The sequence below is a fragment of the Plectropomus leopardus genome, chromosome 11 (assembly GCF_026936395.1).
Source record: "Plectropomus leopardus strain MGB_pleo_1.0 chromosome 11, ASM2693639v1, whole genome shotgun sequence".
Lineage (NCBI taxonomy): Eukaryota > Metazoa > Chordata > Actinopteri > Perciformes > Serranidae > Plectropomus > Plectropomus leopardus.
Window position 1 is genome coordinate 5,978,268 of NC_142186.1, and position 21,498 is coordinate 5,999,765.

A 21,498-nucleotide genomic window follows, 5' to 3' on the forward strand; every position below is an offset into this window, starting at 1 on the left:
TACAGTTCTTGTTGCCATTCTTGCATTACATTTTTTTAGTCCGAGTCCAGATACTCAGCTTTATCCTCTCAATGCCTTTTGAAGAGCTTTTGCTTCATAGAATTAAATTGAAAACCAAATTAAAAACAGATATTAAAATAACATCTAACTAAACATAGCTAATATGAGCTGAAAAACGTGATATGAGTAGGAAAAGAACAGGGACAATTTGTTTGTTCAGGAATGTGACTGGGAAAAGCTTAGCTACCAGGATAACAAAAACATGATTTGCATCTTTTTTTTGTTTTTGTTTTACCAGAAATTCCATTCCTAACTGCATGGCCAAAAAGTAAGACTCAAAGTGACTGTAGCTATAAGTGTCAAGAAATATTTTCCTAAAAATAGCAAATTTCTGCTCCAGGAAAAAAAGAAAGATTAAGAGACGATGCAGAAGGAACGATTATGTTCCAGGATGATAAGCTGCAAAGTGAGGCAGGGGATAGAAAGGTGGAGGATGAGTGATAGGTGGAAAAGTGGGATGCTCTGTCCCCCACGGAGGCCCTGTAGACTCAGTAGCTGCAACAGCCTGCCAAATTATAACCTCATCTGGGGTTGGAGACACCTGGCTATTCACACCAGAGCATGTGAGATGACTTCCACAGCTGTCTGACCATGTAGTGCATGTTTGGAGGGACGGCAGGGGTCTCTGTCATTCAATAACACGTAGAGCATGGAAGTTCTCATGACTCATGTCATGGGAATTATAATGGCCCCTGGCCCAACTCTAAGACAGTTTATTTCTCTTTCATTGCAGGTGATGTTGGGCAGGGAGCTGTGAGAGAGATGAGTGGATTCTCTTCTCAGTTTACGCCCCTTTCACAGGACTCTAGTAGACCACAACACATCCTGACCGAGTGATGAATAAAACATTCGGCTGCTTAACACATTCCCACCCCTGGCTTTCAAACTTATTCACAATATGCTGAGTGTTTATGTTTGAGAGGGGTTTTCAGAATAATGGTAGAGAGAGCACTGGAGGTCTGTTTGTTTGTGTGGGGAGTACACGTTTTTGCAAATCAAGAAATACATGTATGTGTGTCCGTCCCTACCTGCAGGGCGTCCCCCAGGTCGGCAGTGCTGATCTCAGGGTCCTCTGTGGTGTTGAAAGGGACAGGAGTTATCCTGACAAAGGTGAGGACACGGGGTTCAGGGTACCTCCACAGCATCACCCCCGGGCTATCCTCCGTCTCACTGTAGAACACCACCTCATGGGGTCCTGGCAGTCTCTGCGAAGCTGCAAAAAAAAAAAAAAGAAAAATTACCAATAATATCATGGGAATAACTTCATTGTAATCTGTCAATGATCTAGGCGAGGTTCTTTACAGGAATGCATAAAAAGAAGGAAAACAGAGAGTAAGAACACAAGGCCAGGAGAACAGTTGAAACAAAGAGAAAAGGAGGAAAAAATGAAGCAGGAAAGCTGACCGACGGATAAAGGATGATGTGGCTAAAGCAGAGGATAAACAGAGAGGAATCCATGTATTTTATATTTTAGGATAAAGTGGATTACTACTCAACTGAGCTACACTCTTCTGGTATCATAAAAATCCACTACTACATCAAGAATTCAGAGCAAGGCTTAACTGACCTTGAGCATTCACAGATGCTTGAGAAAGAAAGAAACACACAGAGGCTGGAAATATGTGAAGGAAATTCTATAGCGTTTTAATGCACATTTTCTAATTATCAAATTCACTTAATGTGACAAAAAGCAACAACTAACGACAAGCTAACTTTGACTTGCGTACATCTTTGGTGCTGTGATGTTATTTCTACTATGGAATCCAGACCCTCCAAAACAATTTCTCCTAAAAATGCGCTGTCGATGTTTCCACGCTTTCAGAATGTTTATATGTGTAAGAAGCTGCCTATAAACAACGTGGCTGAGTAAACATTTTTGCTATTGAGTAAACAGCCATTGATTGAACCATGCCAAGCACCTGCAAAAGCTGGATAACACTGGATCTAAACTTCTGAGTGGTGTTTGACTTAAGTCGTGGCTGCTGTTTGGGATTCAAGTCCTTTGGAAAAATGTTTATTTGAAAAAAACAGTCAAGCAGAGAACTGCTGCTTTGTTTAGCCCCTGGGGGTACAAACAGTCTCTTTCCAAACACATTTCAAGGGGCAGCCAAATCTCTCCGTGGCTAATTTTTCCCTTGATGTGAAGCGGTGAGCTGCCCACTTGAAGGTGGACAGCGTATTGTTCTTTGGTGAAAAGGGTGGATGAAAGAAAAAAACAGACACTTTTATGAGGTTTTGCTGTCTTTTGAATTCATCTGAACTTGGAGAAAGTGAGAGGAAGGGACAGAGACTCCCTTCACCCTTCCCTCCATTCATCTTTCATCTCCTCCTCTGTCCTTCTATCCCATCCATCCCTGTGTCAGGCCCCTGAGGGCCACTCGCTATGCTCTGTACTCTGGGGCCCCGGTTTTCTCTGGCTGTTGACAACATGTTGAGGACAGATTGTGCTCTCTTTTCTAGTTCACTACTGTAGGTTCTTCTGCTTCAGCCAGCATATTAAATGCATCAAAGCCCAGTGGAACAGTGCAACAAACAAAGACTCAACCACAGCTGACAGAGTGGATGGCTGGTCTGCAGCCAGAGAGAAGTTTGATCCTCTGTGTATAATGTTCTTGTGTGTGTCTGCGTGTGTGCACGCAGAGGACAGCACACACAAAGCACAAAGAGAGGGAATAAACAGCATGTTACTCAGAGTGGAACCAGGCAGACATGTCCGATGAAACTTCTCTCCACTGAGGACTTTGATCTGACTTTGATTTAAGGCGATGTGTATCTTAAGTGACATCTCACTTTGGCACAAAGGTTGCTTTTTTCAGTAATAACAACCCAGTTATATGACTTTATGAATGACTGACCATGGTTGCTGTTAATCCTGTGGATTCAGGGAGCATGGCCTGATCCATTGTGAAAACCCTGTCAGGAAGTAGCAGGACAAATGCATGCACAGGTAATATTATCTTATTCTGAGTCAAGGGGAATGCTTTTTCTATGACTACTGTTGTAAATGCGCTGGCATTTACAACAGTAGTAAAAGCAAACAGCTCTCAATCTTTGGGTTTGGGTTACTGCTCGACATCTATTGAGATGCCACTCTGAGAAATGAAAAGTTCCACAAAGCAATCATGTCCCTTGAACTAGAATTGAGAGTATAATAACCAACATTTTATCTTGATTTAAACCTAGTTAAATTATCAACCATGTGTCATCTCTGCATGAGATAAACATGCAGTGTAAAAACATTCACCTGAGTCCTGGATGTATTGAAAATGCCCTGTGCGCAGGTCATCGGAGCTGTGCTCCGTCCGAGGAGAGGGAGAGCCAGGAGAGGGAGGTAGCTGGGTTTGGAATGCCTTGCTCTTAGAGGAGCTATCAGCTGAATCTGAACCTTTTTGAAGGTTTAGGTACGCCTGTAGGTGCTCCTCCACCAGCTTCAGGCAGCTCAGATGTTCCTGGCCCCAAAACACCTGTCAAGACAGAAGCAGAGACGGACAGGTCGTTAGTAGAGAACGCAAATTAGAGTGTGGGATGGGGAACGAGAGGTGACGGAGGCCAACAGGGAATAGAGTGTATAGGGATTGAAAGAAAAAGAATGACTTAAGAAAAGCAAATGAAGAAGTTAAAAAACAGAGTGTGATGAGGAAAAAAGCAAGACATGACACAGACCCACAGCTGATGCACAAGCACCTACGCAGCGAATTATTTAACATTCATCTCCAAAACAGGAAGAGAAGCAGTCAGGGTTACCCTCGTCATCACCCCTTCACATCCTCTCTAACATTACCCAACACAACCTCACATCCTCCTTACTTACCCGTGGCATTCCCCTTCCCGAGCTCCATCAAAGTGAGTCTGCCTGGGGTTTGGACTAAGGACCAGGAATCTCTGAGTCAAAAACTCTTCACACATGGAGCTGCCTGCCTGCTTGCCCGCTTCTCACTAGCTTGCAAGGGTGGGTTATGACTAAACTCTAAAAACAGGAAAATTTGGGGATTTTTTTCCCAGGTTTTTGGAAAGAGAGCACGAGAAGAAGGAATCGGAAGGAATTCCGGTGGTTTTTGTACAGCACTTGATTAAAACACCACAAACGCCAATATTTACAGTGGGAAATGTATGATTACGTATTAAGTGTTGAGTTACGAGTCATGTTTCTGTTAATGGGCACGCAATAAAAGCATTAAGGGAACCATTGAAGATGGGGGAGGGATGGGGGTTCCCCCTGAAGAAGTAATGTGGAATAAAACATTAGTAATAATGCGTTCAGTTAGTCACATTGAAAAGGGACTTTTCTCTGTGGATATTATGTAACGTTTCATCGGAAAAAAGGCACGTATAAGATATAACCCCCCTAAAATAGCCTAATATTCCACCATTTAACCAACAGATGTGACTCAAATCTACAGTGGAATTACAGCATGCAATTCCTACTGTCATCACTTCAGCTGCAAAGAGGACAGAAGCAGAGTTAAAGAGGATGTGATGAGCTGTGCCTGTGGGTGTCAGCTTATGAATACTGTAATATTAATTTGGAAAACCAAAAGCACTCAAGCTGAGGTGACGTTTAAGTGGGCAGCAGCATCGCCTCGTGATTGGTGGCTGTTCTTGTGAGATGGAAGAGCCTCGCTCAAGCCCTCAGGTTTAAGTGTCCTTGAGCAAGACACTCAATTCTAACCAGGTGTAGAGGTGCTGATCTGACCCTGACCTCTACAAACTGGAGCTGTGCTGGGTGATAAATCTTGTGACTGAGGATGCTGAATTGATGTCATGGGTATACAAACCTGCAGCAGGCCTCCTTTCAGGTCCAGCAGCAATTTAGGGGGGCCGGGCTCAGGTCCAGGGCTGCCGCTGTGCCGACACCAACGAGCCTCCAGGGAGGTGCTGCAGGAGAACGGCCCCAGCAGGAGACGGCTTCGGTCCTTTAGCCCTGTTCTCACCAACACGTCTCGCAGCTCCAGCTGCATCGACGCAGCCTGAACTGCATCTGGGAAGACAGAAGGAGTAGCAATGAATGGCATGTGGAGCACAGGGTGGAACTACAGAGGGAAAACATGTCGAAAAAATTGGACAGTGATGAGGAAAAATGTCTTGTCAGTGATACTCAATGTAGCAATTGGTTTGTGGATAAAGTAGGAGCAGTCGCTAATTTATTGATTACACACTGGAAAAAAAGGAGAATGGGTTCAAATAGAAGGAAAATATCTCAAATAAATACTAGTTTCAAAGTGAAATACTGATATCTCTAATTATAGACAAAAACTAACACAGTTCATCGATACAAGAGCACCCAGGCCAGATGAAACTGAAGCACATATACAATTTAACCTCATAATTCAGATGCACAAATGCTTGCCTGTGTATTTTACTAAGTTCAAGCACAACAATCTGCCGATTTTATATCAAAGTAGCAAAACATACAGTACAATTACACCAACCACATCAATGGCCTCCAAACTACTGAACTCATTTAATGTTATTGCCTCTAAAAGAGAAGAGCAGGGTTTTTCCTCATTAACAATTATGTGCTTGCCCCTGCCTTTGCTTTCATGTTTCTGAAACGATGGTCTAAAGACCAAAATAAATTAACAAGTTTACTCATTTTGAGTGGGCTATAGACTAGAGGAAGTAATTAATTAGACTGGGCATGAGTTACCAGCGTGATAAGAATTTCTCAATATTGGATCTTAGGCTAAAAACGAACACATACAAAAATCAGTTCATAATAACTGCAGATGTGACTCCTGTGTGTTTCTTTAAACATAATTGTGGGTTCATGGTTACAGCATCTTAGCCGTTACAGATTCAAGTTAAAACTCCGTGTTTCTGTGATTAGGTAAACTAAAGCATTTAGCAGACATGATGACAATGAGAAAACCCTGATAGGATCCAGACAAAGGAGCCAAACACCCACTCATCCTAAAGGAACCAAAAGTAGCAAAAGCCTCAACTGTAATAAAGACAGCATTCTCTGTCCTTTCCATTAAAACAGGGATGTGTCACTGTGGTCCCACGCTGTCCTGAATTTAGTCTTTGGGTCCCATAAATTAGTGGACTGAAACCCCCTCTGCTAGTCATTGACATGGGAGGGCTGATTCGGTCAGTTCAAGCTACAGCAGCAGCAGCCCATTTGGAAAACTCAACCCTTGATGACTAATAATAGCATGAGAAGGAGCTCTTTAAAAAATGCCTTTTAAATCCAGAAACTCTCACTCCAGTCTGGCTGTAAGTCTGGGAAAGTTAAAGAAAGACGCGACACACCTGTTTCAGTCCCTAACTATAGATTATGTATTATATTTCCTACAGTGTAATCATTTGACCTTTAAAATGTCAACAGTAGTACAGAGTAAAGAGAACATTTTGATGCTAAGAACTGCTGTTTTTTGTAAACACTAACAAGCAAGAGGCACTTTTACAATACAACAAGGGATAATCTGTAAAACTGAAATTGAACACCAAAACATTATATTATAACAGATTACTAAACTAATGGTCAACTACATATATGCTATCAGTTAGCATCTCTACATAAAATATCACGGTATTTATCTCATTAGTAATGTTTTGTTATTTACTGTGGATTAACAGCAGAAGTCCCTTTTTAACAAATACTGCATTTCCATGTAGTGCTCCTGCCTTTGCTTTGTCTGTTGAAGCACTTAAACATCTTTTTTTTAAAGGTGCTATGTAAATAAAGTTATTATTACTATTAATAATAATAATTATTATTATTTGATTTTATGATTTTTCACACTAAGGCTGGACCAGAACATTTGGCTATTCAAATATTTGTAAATTTTCAGTTCAAGGTTTCATTTCAGTATTTGTAAGAATAAATAAATAGACCTACTTTTAAAATCTTAGCTATATCGCAGTTACTCTGCTTGTGTTTCACAGGGATTTGGAAGGTTATCATGAGTAGTCTGCAGGTCTATAGTAATTTGTCCATGATCATAAAAATTATCACAAACTTTGTAATCTCAGCAAAAGTGCATAGAAAAATCGCAGCTCACCAAGTGGAGCCCTTTTCTGTAGCACGGAGCAGGCACATTTTAACATCTTCCATAGTGAGGAAACTTATTTCGGATGCACACCTAGTGCTGAAGCTCCAGGGTGCATGGTGTCTCTCTGTCACAACTGAAGCTAGAAGTGTCGGGGGCTTTCCCTCACCTGACGCTGAAGCTTCAGTATCTGACCAAATGTCTCCCCGTCTGTTCCTGAGATATAAATAATGGCCAGAAAAGTCTTTTGGGAGAACATTAGATGTCACAGTGAAGTTAACCTTTGACCGTTTGAGTATAAAATGTCATCACTTGGAATTTGAGTTATGGCCAAAAGTGTGTTTTGTGAGGTCACATTCTTCAGTCCAAGCGAAGTTTGTGCCACATTTGAGGAAAATCCCTCATGGCCTTCTTGGGATACTGCATTTACGGGAATGAGACGGATGTAAGATCAAAGTGATCTTTACCTTTGACCACTAAAATCTAATCAGTTCATTGATAAGTACAAGTAGATGTCAAATTTGAACAAATTCCTTCGAGGTGTCCTTAACATATCATGTTCACAAGAATAAGAAAGGCAAGATCACAGTGATCACCAAAATTGAATCAGTTTATTGTTAAGTCCAAGTGGACGTTTGTGCCAAATTTGAAGAAATTCCCTCAAGACATTGTTTAGATACCACACTAACGACAGTGGGACGGACAGATGGATGGACAACATGAAAACATAATGACTCAGGCTCACAGCTATCACTTGCACAGAGGCATTAAAACTGTTCCCTATTTAAATATCAGCCCTTTGAGTTACAACTGTGCTTGGGGTTCACTTGAGGTAAAGCAGGATAGATGGAAGAGATGGAACGGCATATGAAGGGGGAGAGGGGAAGGTGGTGATAAATGACGAGACAAATAGATAGAGACACGAAGGGAGTGAGAGACACACAACCAGAGGATGTGAGAGTGAGAGAGCGAGCTATGATTTGATGAAGATATGACACATGCGTCGTCACATCTTCCCAGGCTCTGTAAACTGACTAAGGAACATCTTATTCAACATAAGAGCGCAATAACACAACAGGGGGGGTTCCAATGAAAGAGGGTTTCTCTTGTATAAATCATTCTGAGGGGAAATATTATACTGGGATGACTCATTTCTCTTAGGAAAGACACTGTTGAAACCAGTTGGCGGTTTACCTGCTAATATCTTCTGGTGTTGCGGTGCAAAGAGAGCTGTTAGAGATTACTTACCGAACTGTGGACATTGGGTTTATTTTCATGGCTAGGATTTATTGGACAGCGCAAGGGAACTCCCAAACTGGCTCGTTAAAAATGGAGGATCTTTCATTCACACACACGTATAAAAAGGAGAAGCAAGCACATGTGCATTAAGTGCAGTGACACGCAGACTCACAGAGGAAAACGAAGCCAAATGCCTGCACACAGACACATGTAAATGCACACCCAGGTGAACAAGTGGAAACAAATACACCCACATATACATTCACACACACACAATGTGTATCAAAGCATTCTCCCCTGTCTCACCATGCGTCATTTACAGCCCAGTTGACCGCAGCATCCTGGTGCAAAAGCCAGCAGCAACAGCCAGCACTCTTAATAATCACCCTAATTGGGAGGGGTTTTAATGAGGGGGATCCCTTTCTTTCTACATTGCTAACTCCATTCTTCCATCCAGGCTGGATGACAGTCAAAGGCATATTTCTCCGTGCTTTCTCTACATCCTTGCTCTTGCCCTGTATGACCATAGTGCCGCTATTTCGGTTTGTTTCCAGCGATGTGTCAGCAGACAGCCCAGAGACATTACACTGCTGAGCTGTGAAGTGCTGCCATACGAAGGGAGGAGCGCAGGGAATGTTCAGAGGGGGAAAAAAAGAGTTGGGAAAGTATTGGAGGATGACGCAGGAGGTACCTATGTGCCTATGTTCGCATAAATAGAGTATGTCACATATTTGCAGATGGTGGGTGAGGGCACACAGTTGTAGCAAGAAAGATGATAAATTTTGGACAGACAGTTATTCAATCGCTATTTAACACAGCTCTGCCTCTTACGAGACAAAGACAGATACAGATGTGCACACATGCCTAAGAAATACAACCTTTTCACAGAAACCAGACAGAGTAGCATGGCATGGGGATGAACAAGAATATTGTTAACTGTTAACTATAGACATTCACACTCACATACACACAAACACACACACATGCACACAGACACTGGAGTTAACGAACAGCTGTTGTTTTGTGGGTATTTGAGGGGGGTGCTCTTTATGTGTTTGGGGTTTAGAAAACTGGCTCAGATGGTGCTAAATGAAATGGATCCTGGCATATAAAAACACACACACGCATACACACACACACACGCACGCACGCACGCGCATGCACGCACGCACGCACACACACACACACACACACACACACACACACACACACGCACACACACGCACACACACACACACACACACACAAAAAAACCCTCTGTGTTCACATTTCCACAAGACTATTTTATAGACAGCAGTACGGCTACACAAAAAATGACTGCCAATAACTGCAGACACAGAGCAGTACCTTAGATGCACTTCAGTGTTTTCTTCAGGTGTCTCTGGCATCTGTGAATGCATCATTATACAGATAGCCATAGCCACATACTCTACACACAGTCTATATTCAAAACCAAGTTATCACACAGAGCCAACTAGAGGCTGACTTAATGTCACACCTTCTCCAGACACACACTCATACACACACATAAGAAAGAAACATACAAATGTGAAAATATTTTCTAAAAAATATTAAAGATATCTTAAAGCTGTATACAGTAATAGACACACATACACAGACCTTGTATGTCATCAGTAAAAAGGGAGTTAAAAGTATAATCCAAGCCAATGTTGTTGTAAATTACAAAATAAATGTAATTGTCATTCATTACATTTACTGAGAGGTAATCTGCAATTAAATTATGTTTACTTACAAAATATTGGTATAAGGGGTACATCCGAATATATTCTTTTGGTAAAAATCTTATGTCAACTGTAAAATTCATCCTGTTGTTTGCATCTTGTCACGGTGCAGGAATGCCTCCTTTTGGCATATTTCCGGATGATGCAGGTCAGCAAAGCTAATCTGAGGGCATGCTAACAAGCTCCATTCAGTATGCACTCAAATTTTTAGCATTATTTTTTAATAGTTTTCTTGTTTGTATTTGCACTGGCTCTTTTTTTTGCCAAAGAAACCCATGAACAGTTTCAGAAGTCTGGCATGCCTGCAAGCAAAAAATGCCTTTTGGTGCTGTAAATCCAACAATATTTTCCTTTTTAAATCAGAAAAGGGTTGTAACATTGCTGTGCAGTGTAAAGCTTGTTTATCAGCAGTGAAGATGTTGTAAACATTGACATAATTTTACATTTTAGAACTTTTCAGCTTTATCGCTAATTTAAAATTGAAGTTCCAAAAGCAATTGAAAGGTAATTAAAATAGTTGCATTACTTATTACTTTTTCACTGGGCTAACTTTCCCAACACGGCAGGGAGTTGATTCAGTGTGGTCGTGAGCTAAATCATGGAACAACTGTACGTCAAAATACTGGAAAACATAATTCGGCATGAACTTTGATCACACACACGCTGACCTACACCTGCATCTCATGCTCTCACGGTAGACTTGCCAGTAAACCAGCGCGCTCCAGCACACCCTCCCCAGGCTAACGTAAAACCTATGACACTTGAGGAACAAAGTGGGTGGTGGGGAAAAAGGGTGGATGGAAATCTTCCTAAAGTGAAATACATTTCTGGCAAATGCTTGGGTAAGATTAGATAGGACCAGAGACATTGATTTACCGTGTCGGTTTCTCCCTGGCAGCCGTTATCTGACCACTGCCTGGCTGATTTATACCCCGAGATGCACTGGTATCAATTAGAAGAAACCTAAAGGAGTCATTACCTAACTAGCAGAGGCCCCCGAGGACTGTCTGGGATGGTGAGAGTAATAGAAGTAATATACTGTCACTCACCGCACAAATACACTAACCCTCACCACAAGACCACTATAGGACACCAGAGGAAAATGGTTTCGTAGCAGGGGACACCGTCGGCCAAAATGGCACAATACAGGGAGCTGTGCGTCATCCAAGCTGTTACACAGTAACTGATGAGTGTTGATGAGTTACATATGGCTTCAATGACAGTTGCATCAGAGCAAATTAAGTATGGTGGAAATGTTTTAACTTCTTAATAACCAACCCTAAATGCGATTTCTTTATAGGAAGACATGTATGAACATTATGTTGCAAGCAGAAAGATCTTACTCCCACAGTTGGAATTTTTGTAGTATGCCATTCTTTACCTAACTTAAGCCTGGTGGGTCCTGACAAATTATCATGTTTTAGGTCAAGTTTGGGCCATCTCATTTCATACAGCTAAAGGCTCGGTTTTGGTTTTGGTTACTTTTGTATATAATTTAATAAGAAATTGGTCTCTTTGTCTCTGGCTGCTACGTGTGTCTGTGTATACATGTGTCTGTGTGATGTGTTCCAAGTAGGACATGCAGTGCCCAGCGGGGAAAGTGAAAGAAACGGCAAAACTAGATCAGTGTTATGCGTAATAGCCTGGCAAACTATCACTGAGTACTGAACAAAATAAAGCACAATGTTGCTGAAGGGGGCTTCTTAAAGGCATACTTAAATGATTGTTTGTATATCATCTCTTCTAAAACATCTTAAATTTGTCATATTATAGTCACAGAATAACACGAACAAACTGCTGATGTAGGCAATACAGGACCAACTGGACCAGCTCCTGTCTTCAGTGAGGTAAAATGATTGTTTTTGTCAATGGAGTCTGGCTCTGAAGACAGCATAGATGAGATTCACTTTCAGCTCAGTTCCAAGCTGGAGGAGTTTATTTGGGGAGCACTGAACAGCTGGATAAATAAGACTCGATTATAATCCATGAGTTGTGTGAGAGTTTGTACACCCTGTTTTGATAGTTATGCTGTTGTATAAGATGGACTCCTATGACTTCTAATCATCAAGAATTTTCTACATTTTTGGATTCTTTAAATGATGCATGTGAGAAAAACTTTGTTTTCTTCATAAATTCACTGTAACAGTATGAAGGATATGCAAAAGGTCATTTTGGAGGTGAAGTTTTCCTTTGAAATCTCTACTGATTCAGAACATGCTTCGTTATTATGTAATCTTATGACCTTAAATGACCTATGGTTGTGCTAGTTTTGTTCTTGACTATGGTTGTATAACGTCATTACCACTAAACAAGTACCTTTGGAATCTTTTGTAAACCACTTGTGCTTGTTCTGGCTGACCACAGTGCTTTAGTTTACAGGTTACTATTGCAGATCATTTACTGAATTCAGCCCACTACTGCTAACTACATCCATCTACACGTCAGGCAGTGATGTAATGTAACAAAGTAACAATACGTCATTACAGTGCTTAATTATTTTCTGGGAGTAGCTATACTTTACTTGAGTATTTATATTTTTTTCAACTTTCACTTTGAGTGAACTACATTTCCTAAATAAATATATATACACTTTACTCCACTACATTTCCCCTAATCATCTTAGTTACTTACTACAAAGTAGGGAAGGAAGGAAGGAGGAAACAGACGGACAAATGAGGGCATGGGAGGGACAAAAAAACTGGATTTTGTTCTTGAAATCCTTAAAGTTGTGAGAAGAGGAGTTTTTACTTAACTTTTGTTACTTAAGTTAATTTAATCTCATACAATTACTTTTGATAATTTAGTACAGTTATGGCAGATACTTTATGACTTTCACTTAGTAATTTTCCAATAGGTGTATTTCACTTCTACCAAAGTCATTTTCTGGTGAGACATCTGTACTTATACTCAAGTATGGCTTTCAGGTACTTCATCCGCCACTGATGGCAACTTGATAAGAGCTAGCTAGACAAGACCTCTCTGTTTAAATCAAGCAGTTTGCTTAGTTGTATATTAAAATAATGGGAAACTATTTTGATAAAGGATTGATCTTTTAAGTATTTTTTCAAGCCAATAAGGGAAATATTCTCTAGTCTATACTCTAGACTGTAAAGATTTGCTGATTTTATTGTTTTTTCTATGATAGCATATTCACTACATTGAAGATGTTTAGATTTTGCAGTACTGGTTCCCTTTATTCTGATGGTGAACAATTAAAAAACAATTATCAGACTGATTGCTAGTTGAAGTAATTGTTACTAGCAGCCCAAATATGTACCACTGTTTGGATTAGAAATTTTCACTGAGACTATAATCTGCTAGCTCAACAAGGCTCCATGCTGACAGCCACCACTGTTCCACAAAGTATGAGCCCGGGACATTTAACAAAGACTTCTGTTCAAAAAAAGACTGTAAAATCTTGTTTTCTCTAATAGTCCAGGGCTTTCTTACATGTCTTGTCTCTAACCAACTAACTGCCATATGTCTTCATCTTTCCATGCATGTTAACAAATACCTTGCAGGACAGTTCCCCCTAATGTCTTCTCTTTGATATAGTTTTTATTATTAATGCATTGAAAACAATTTATTAGATGGGTTAACATGCCAAATCACAGCAGGGTGTATTTCCAAATATAAATCTCTTAATGTTTGGCTTTGCTCAGCACCGCTTCTCACAGACCATTGAAACAGAAATAATATGATAAATGGAAAAGAGTGGCTTTGTTTCGGCAGAGTAAACAAACTGACATGAGCGTAGCTCAAAGACTGTCCAGGGAAACAAAATAGAAGTTGAAAAAAAAAAAAAGTCAAGAGGCATAAATAAATAATGGGTAGCTTTCACTTTGTTCCACGAACAGAAGTTTTCCTTTACAAGTGTGCTGGAGTAAATCACCATGAAGAAGCAGGGGGTCCGCCGAGGCAGAGGAGCGAGGAGAAAGCTTTGTGTGTGTGTGTGTGTGTGTGTGTGTGTGTGTATGTTGTATGCATATGAAACAGGGTCAACTCGTAACAGGGTCTGCTGATACGTATGTGTGTGTGCTCCTAGGAAATCGAGGGCACTCTATGGGCAGTCTGATGGAGAGCTGAGAGATTAGGGAGGGTCTTGTTTCATGGACCTTAAGACATATGTTCTCTCTCTCTGGCCCGCCCCCCCTCTTTACTTTCATTGAACTATAAATGCCCCCCTACCTTGGGGAGTGGTGAGTCGTGGACGGAGGGAGGAATGCGGGGCTTCCACTTGCTTTTCATTAACACAGGATCTGGTAACACACCTCACTGTCAACCTAATCCCCTCTCTCTCCATCTTGTCCCCTGGCAGAGGGGGGCTGCCATGACCAGGTACAGAGCCCCAGATGTTTTGGGGATGAGGGGGGTGGATGACAGGGTCTTCACCCCACTGCAGCTATGGATGTACGCTGATGAGGACAGGGTGGGGCGGGGTGAGTATAATGGCATATACTGAGGAGACCCCTGTTGCTGCTCACATAGTAGCCTGTCTTCTGTTTTCCCCTTCTGTTCTGTCTTTTATCTTTTATGTCCTGCTTACTTTTTCCAACTTCAATTTGTGACAAAGGTTTCCTCATCTGCTCCTGTGTCCTCCCCCAACTCATTTATATTCAGGGTCCATCGAGCTAACGGCAAGTTCAGTTTAAGACTTTTTGAGACTTTTTATATTGTCACTTGGAATGAAACTTGATACAATAACTAAAACTGAGAAAAAGGAATAATAATTGATAATAAAAATCAATTACAAATGAAGTTGTGATTTAATGAGAATAAAGTCAGAATATTTCAAGAAAAAAAAATTTACAAGAATAAAGTCGTTATTATGAGAATAAAGCTGTAATTACTAAAATAATGTTGTAATTTTGTGATATTAAAAGAATAAAGTTGTTAATTTGAGGGAAAAAACTGTATACAAACGATATGATATAATGTGAAGTAAATTAATGTGGTAAATTGTTTTAGAATTTTTTATCAATTATTTAGAGATTTTGTAAGGAAATGTAAAAAAAAAAAAAACAAAATCCCTTTTCTCATGTTTTAGCATTTTTAAGACCAATACAACATTTTAATACCAATTCAGGCCTTATTTCTGGATTGCTGAATTCAATGCTTTCTAAGAATCCAAAGGAACCCTGTTATTTCCTGTCTTGTATTGAATCCCCTTTCTTCTAATATGCATTTTTCTCTTTGTCTAATGATGACTTATTTGGGACTTCTTTAATCTGACTCTCCTTTCTCCATTTTGTCTTTCCCTCTCCATCACCCTCCTGCTTCCCTTCATTCAAAACTCTTCCCTTCCCTCTTCCTCCTTCTCCTGTTTCTCTGAGCACACTGGCATCATCCTGAGGTCTGTTCAGGATGTGTTCCATCAATCTCCGCCTGCTGCTGACGACCAGCGCAGAAACAACAGCAGCAGTAGTGGTGCACACTGCAGTGGGAGTAATGCAACATTCTCCTGTCTTACATCTCTCATGTACAGCCTCTCCCGGGGGGGTCATTCCCGCTGACTTATTGTGGCAGCTCAAACGCTCAACCTAACAGAACAGGAATCCTAACCTTTATCTTTGTAAAATTCCAAGGTATCCTTTTTCTGAGGTGCACAGCAGACTGGAGAGGCCAAAGTGCTGAGTGATGGAGGCGGTGCAGCTAAGGCTAAAAGTCAGCAAATACATCTATTGTCACTGGCGATCAGTCTGCGTAATTGGAGACAGTTTGTCTCCTTTCGATGGCAACAAATCTGGAAACACTATGTGAAGAAGCCCTCGGGGAAAACAGCCGCGTGTGTTGTGACAGAGATCTATACGAGTGCTGAAGTTATCAAGAAATAACAAAAAAAGACAAGAAACAACTAAGTGAGACAAACATGTTATTCAGCAGGATAACTTTTGACATTTGCTTTGAAATACCTTTTACAATGTAAAACTAGAATAATCTCCCTCGCGGTTGCCTTTGCACAGTTTCAGGATTAGAGTCACCAATTCAGTATCTGACTAAATGTGTCCCATTCGTATAAGTTTTAATGTTGAGTGATGTCCAGAGAAGTGTTTTTGAAGAATATTATGATGTCACATTGAAGCTAACCTTTGACCTTTAAAAAAGAAATTAAATATAATTTTTCAAAAATATAAAATGTCATCACTTCATCAGTATGTCTTCTTAAACATATATTTTAAAACATTTGTGTGATTAGCATTTTGATTCTTGGGCTATAGCCAAAAACATGTCACGGTGACCTTTGACCTTTAACCACCATCCAAATTAGTTCATTCTTGAGTCCAAGCAGAGGTTTGTGCCAAATCTGGAAAAAAATCCTAAACATTGTTCTTAAGAGCTCACGTTCATGACAATGAGATGAATGCAAGGTCACATTAACGTTGACCTTTGACAACCAAAATCAAATGAGTTCATCTTTAATTGCGCATGGACGTTTGCGCCAAATTTGTAAAATTCCTTTAAGGCATCCCCTAAAGTGTTCATGACAATACTATGGACAGACAACATGAAAACATAAAGCCTCCAGCCACAGATGTTTCCAGTGCAAAGGCATGAAAATGGTCCTATTTGTTGGCATTTAGTGCCATGCAAACTTTGTTATTCTCCATTGGCAACATTTACAGGTGTTATTCAAAGTTTCAACATGCTCTCAGAGATGAGGCAAAGAGATGAAATATCAGGGTCTATAATGAGATCGACATACAGGATCTCAAACCTCTCAGGTATTTCAGAGAGTGCTCAAATATGATCTATGAGGAGCTGAATGAAACTTTTGCTGCACATGATGACAACATTAGTTCTATGGCTGTTATTTGAATGTCTTGCTCAGAACAGACATACATGATGTTATGTTTTTTGGGCCATATAAACAGCATTTCAAAGAGTTTAGGGCCAAACTGGGGATGAATGATCCAATGCATGTCAATAAACACCAGCGGTCCCAACATTTTCACTTGCATCCAGTCAGACTTGTCTTGAGAGAAGCAGTGGCTCTGTAATTGTGGGGTAAAGAATATCCATGAAAAGACAGTTCACTGCATACTAATCTCCATTTCCTTTGTTTACTGTAAACAAATCAAAGAACTACCATTAACAAATGTGTTTTGAATAGTATTTCTATGTGCAACGAAGAGAAATCACTATAAATAGTAGTCATCTGAAAGCAGAGTCAGTGGGAGGGGATTAGCATTCATATTAGTGCAAAAGTCTAAACTCTATTTCTTTTTCCATTGCGCTGCAGTTTCAACTGTGTTTACCAAAGTCAACACATCAAAGATGGATGAAAGCTGAAAAGCTGGTGAAAATCAGAGCGGGGCAACAGCGCTGAGTATTGTGTCACTGTGCAGTTATGCAGATTTGAGTAAACAAAGTGCAAATTGTTTGAGGTTTTAATTAACATTTTCGACAATCATTTTATCTGAAGTAACCCAATATAACAACATCTGTCAAGCAGATGCAGGCACTTAGGGAGCCCAGTTCCTGCTCTGTCCTCGTCCTGCTGCAACCTCCTTCGTCAGGCGACATGTTGCTCAGCGGTACCACGGTACAAATGGTACAACACTATGTTCCGTTTTATCTCCTGCGTGTCAGCCCATCACTCTCTTTTATCTTACTGTTTCCATCTGGTGGCCAATTTGGGAAACATGCAAAAACTGAAAAACAAACCAACAATCCCTGATCATCTGTTACAGCGCATCTGCTCACACCCAACGGCACAGAGAAATTGGACACTTTTGAATTTACATTAGCATTAGCAGTTCTGATTGTTAGAGTGGAAACACTGTGGTGCCTCCTGGATAATAGTCAGTGTTGATGATGAAGGCAGGGTTTGGTCCGAACACGAAAACAAACATCTCGTTCTCACACACACTTGAACATAAGCGCATGAAAACATCTTTTTCTCTCAGGCCGCAATACACACGCATACTCATCTGCAGCAATCAGACACTCGCAGTGTCTCACAACAACTTTAGATCCAAGACTAACACAAACATCTCACTTTACAGTTTACTGACAAACCTTGTTTTTGGCAGATAAAGGCTTTGCTAGCATGTGTAAAAGAAAACAGCGATATTCCAAATAATCGTGAAAGCAATACTGGTATTCGGTTCCCAGAGTGTGTGAATGACAGAGTGTCAAATCGTCCAAAAAAGGCAGACATCACATATTCTTCAACAAACAAGGGCGGAAAGTGGAAAATCTGACTAAGTGCTATGATCAATAAATATTCAGAATGTATTTATACTTATTGTCTTTATAAAACCTGCTGTTTGATTAAACACATTCCCCGAAGAAACACATTCCAACACTTCAGCTACAAATAAACTTTCATCTCAATGAATAACAAATATAAATGTGTTGTGCTGGGTATAGCCCTTTAGAGTGTGTCCACATCAATATTTGTTTGGTCACACAATGACATGAAACAGAACAAATTTGTTCTCCATTACATTTTTCTATTGGATATTTGGAGCTCTGTGTAACTGTGCTTCGTTTTCAAAGAGCCTGGATTGGTTCCTGTTGGCACACGAGGGTACGAGGCAAATGACACGCCACAAAAAAACATGTACATTTAGTGGAGTGCATTACTGAGTCTTAAAATTGTGGTTTCTTTAAAAGATGATAAAATCTGCCAAATGGGCTGAGGTCATTACAGTTGTTTCCAATGCAGCTCCACCTGTTTCAAGAATTCCCTTGAAACAAGTGGCGATGTTTTTGCAATACAGCAGAGTTAGATGGATCACATCACCGGTTTGATTTTTTTCTTTTTTTTCTCTTCATTTTTTCACTGAGATAAAAGAAACACTAAAGTAAGTTATTAAGGTCCAGGCCCTTGTTACTTTGGAGTGAAACAACACGGGTCATTTACTGATTTACTGAGCTCATGGAAGTCTTAGTAGGGGGTTGGAGAAAAGATTATAAAATGTTTCAACACTCTAAAACAACCACAGCTTAGAGTTTGCTGTAGAGATCTTATCAAACAACAGTTTTTACTTTCCCATTGAACATACTCGATCACAACGTAAAGGTGAAATGACAGCTCAAGTTTTTTTAAAAAAATTTAAAAATTGTTAGCGGGTAATTACATTTATATATATTTTTATATATTTATACAATTAACACAGTGTCTTACAAGTAACAGACACTTGTAATGCTTATTAAAGACCTTTTTAAAGATAAATTTTCACCAAATTTAGGAGTGACATCTGGACACATTTTTTTTCTCATTCAAGCACTGCAAGTAAGTAAGTATAAAGCTAAGTAGTTTATATGTAGTACCATGCAGAGGTAGATTTAATGTAGGAATATTGTTATTGGGGTGGTCAGTTAATCTACATTTTGCCTACAGGTAAATGCAAGTATAACTTAAAGAGACAGAAATAGGTTCACTGGTAGGTTTAAAAATGTATAACATCAGAGTTGTGAACTTTCTCGCAGAAGAGCTTAATTCATTTTTGACAAAAATAAATATAAAATTAAAATATATTTAAACAAAAATAAGATATTTGTGACATTAAGGCCTCACAAATTCAAATGTTAGACTGATGACTTAAAGTCTTATATATATAAATTCAATATACATTATGTTTTAAGACTTTTTAAGAACCTTCAGAAACATTGTCAAAGTTTTGGGGTTCTGTGTTTCTGGTTTAAACATGGTGATCTTCATTTGAACTATGAACATTAATATTGGCTGTCCCATTAGAGTAGCAGCTGCAAAGTATGTTTTTCATTTTGTTCCTTCCTTTCGTGTTCAGTCAATCACAAATTAATTCAACAAATTACAGAAAGTATGGTTTTATGTTCCTTCACCTGTGATGCAGTGCATGGAAGTTCTTTGTACTTCTTATATGTTTCTGTCAACAAAAGCTCATTGATGTTCTGAAGTTTCTGCAAAAAACTGAAATATGTTTTTCTTCTACTCACCTTCTATCCGCGGCCCGGACTTCATGCTCAGACTTCCCATCATGCCCGACACCGTCACTGCCACACTGGGCTTCATTGGATGGGCCTCTGTTTCCATGACGATTACAATCTGGGCAGTGTGAAGAGAGACCTTGTGGAAGGACAGAGCCAGGGCCCTGATGCTACTGGCTTTAGCCAGGGCCGAGGCCTGATGGTGTGGCTCTGGGCGAGCAGGAAAGGTCCTGGGCAGTGTCTTGGTGGGGGAGGAATGAGGGCTGGAGGATGCAGACGGTGGTTTACTGGAGGTATCCCATGTGTGGTTTGGTAGGACTTTTTTCAGGTAAGCTTTGGCCTGCTCCAGCTTCGCAAGTGTGGGGTTGATTTTCAGAGGGCGTGAGAACTCCACATTCAACTCAGCTGTGGACAGAGATAGAAAAAAAAGAAAATAAGGGAAAGAAAAAGATCAGATTTAGGGAACAGTTAAGAAAAGAGACCAAGAAAATATCTTTAAATCTAAGCTGTCAAACAACAACTCCCTCTATGCACAGTTTCTTAGCAGTCTCTCTCAAAATTGGGAAAAATCTCTTGTACTCATCCTGAATTAAATTAATTAAGTGCCAAGTGATGAATAAAACAAGGCAGGAAGTAGAGAGAGCAAGGCTTTTGGGCAGGTTATAAAACATGACTTAATTGTTGAGACAAAACAAAGCTACCTAAAGAACACAAGTAATAAAACTCTTCAGTGGTGTGGGTGTTTGTGTGTGTTTTATTAGCCAAGCTACCAGAAGAAAATGTTATTGTATATTTCTGCCAACCATGGATGTTACATTTGTGCGTATCATATGAACACCTCTGACATAGTCTATGAGCTGAAGGTGGATGGTGTGACACCCAGGAAAGATGCCTGCCAAGCTGTAGACCACTGTTCCAAGACCAAAATACAACAAAACAGTTGTTTTTTAGCGAGTTATTGCTGCGTTTCTGGTGCCACCAAATGTGGGTGTGTTTTATCCATTGGTAGTGCCACAAAAGTGTTGTTTATTATCAAGACATTGCTGCATTTCCAGCCTTATTAGTGCCAAAAAAAGTGGTTGCATTTTATTGAGAAAACGCTACATTTCCAGTTTGGATAGTGCCATCAAAAGCAGTTGTTTATTATCCATACATCGTTGCATTTCCAGACGGTATAGTGCCAACAAAAGCGGTTGTTTTTTACTGAAACATCTCTGCTTTTTCAGCTGGGACTTGGCCTCCCAAATTGTGTCTTTTAAGATAAAACCCAATCTTTTCCTAACCATAACCAAATGCTTTTTGTGCCTAAGCCTTACCACAGTGTTGTTAAAAGGCAAAGAATTATATCCACTACATAATGACGCACAAATATAACGTATCTGGGGTTTGCAGAAACGTACATTTCCAACTTTTATTCTGGCAATTTGGCTGGTTCTGTTTGTTTTTTTTTTTAGAATGGGAAATTTGTATTTGATGTATATTTTTTATGAATAACAACCAAGGGAAAGACGGTTTAGTCTTCCTCAGTGCTACATCAGGCTCTCTAA

The 21,498-nt window shown here is 40.0% G+C and overlaps 1 protein-coding gene across 4 annotated transcripts in view; it reads right to left on the reverse strand.

The window, feature by feature from the left end:
* Window positions 1-21,498, reverse strand: part of vps13b (vacuolar protein sorting 13 homolog B) — a 392,967-nt gene that overhangs the window by 107,801 nt on the left and 263,668 nt on the right. For all 4 annotated transcript variants that reach the window (XM_042490601.2, XM_042490600.2, XM_042490605.2 and 1 more), the window contains exons 38-41: window positions 19,961-20,356; window positions 4,836-5,038; window positions 3,305-3,524; window positions 1,089-1,273 (exon numbers count right to left, since the gene is read on the reverse strand). In XM_042490601.2, the coding sequence (XP_042346535.2) occupies window positions 1,089-1,273; window positions 3,305-3,524; window positions 4,836-5,038; window positions 19,961-20,356 (1,004 nt within the window). The remainder of the gene's footprint in view (window positions 1-1,088; window positions 1,274-3,304; window positions 3,525-4,835; window positions 5,039-19,960; window positions 20,357-21,498) is intronic.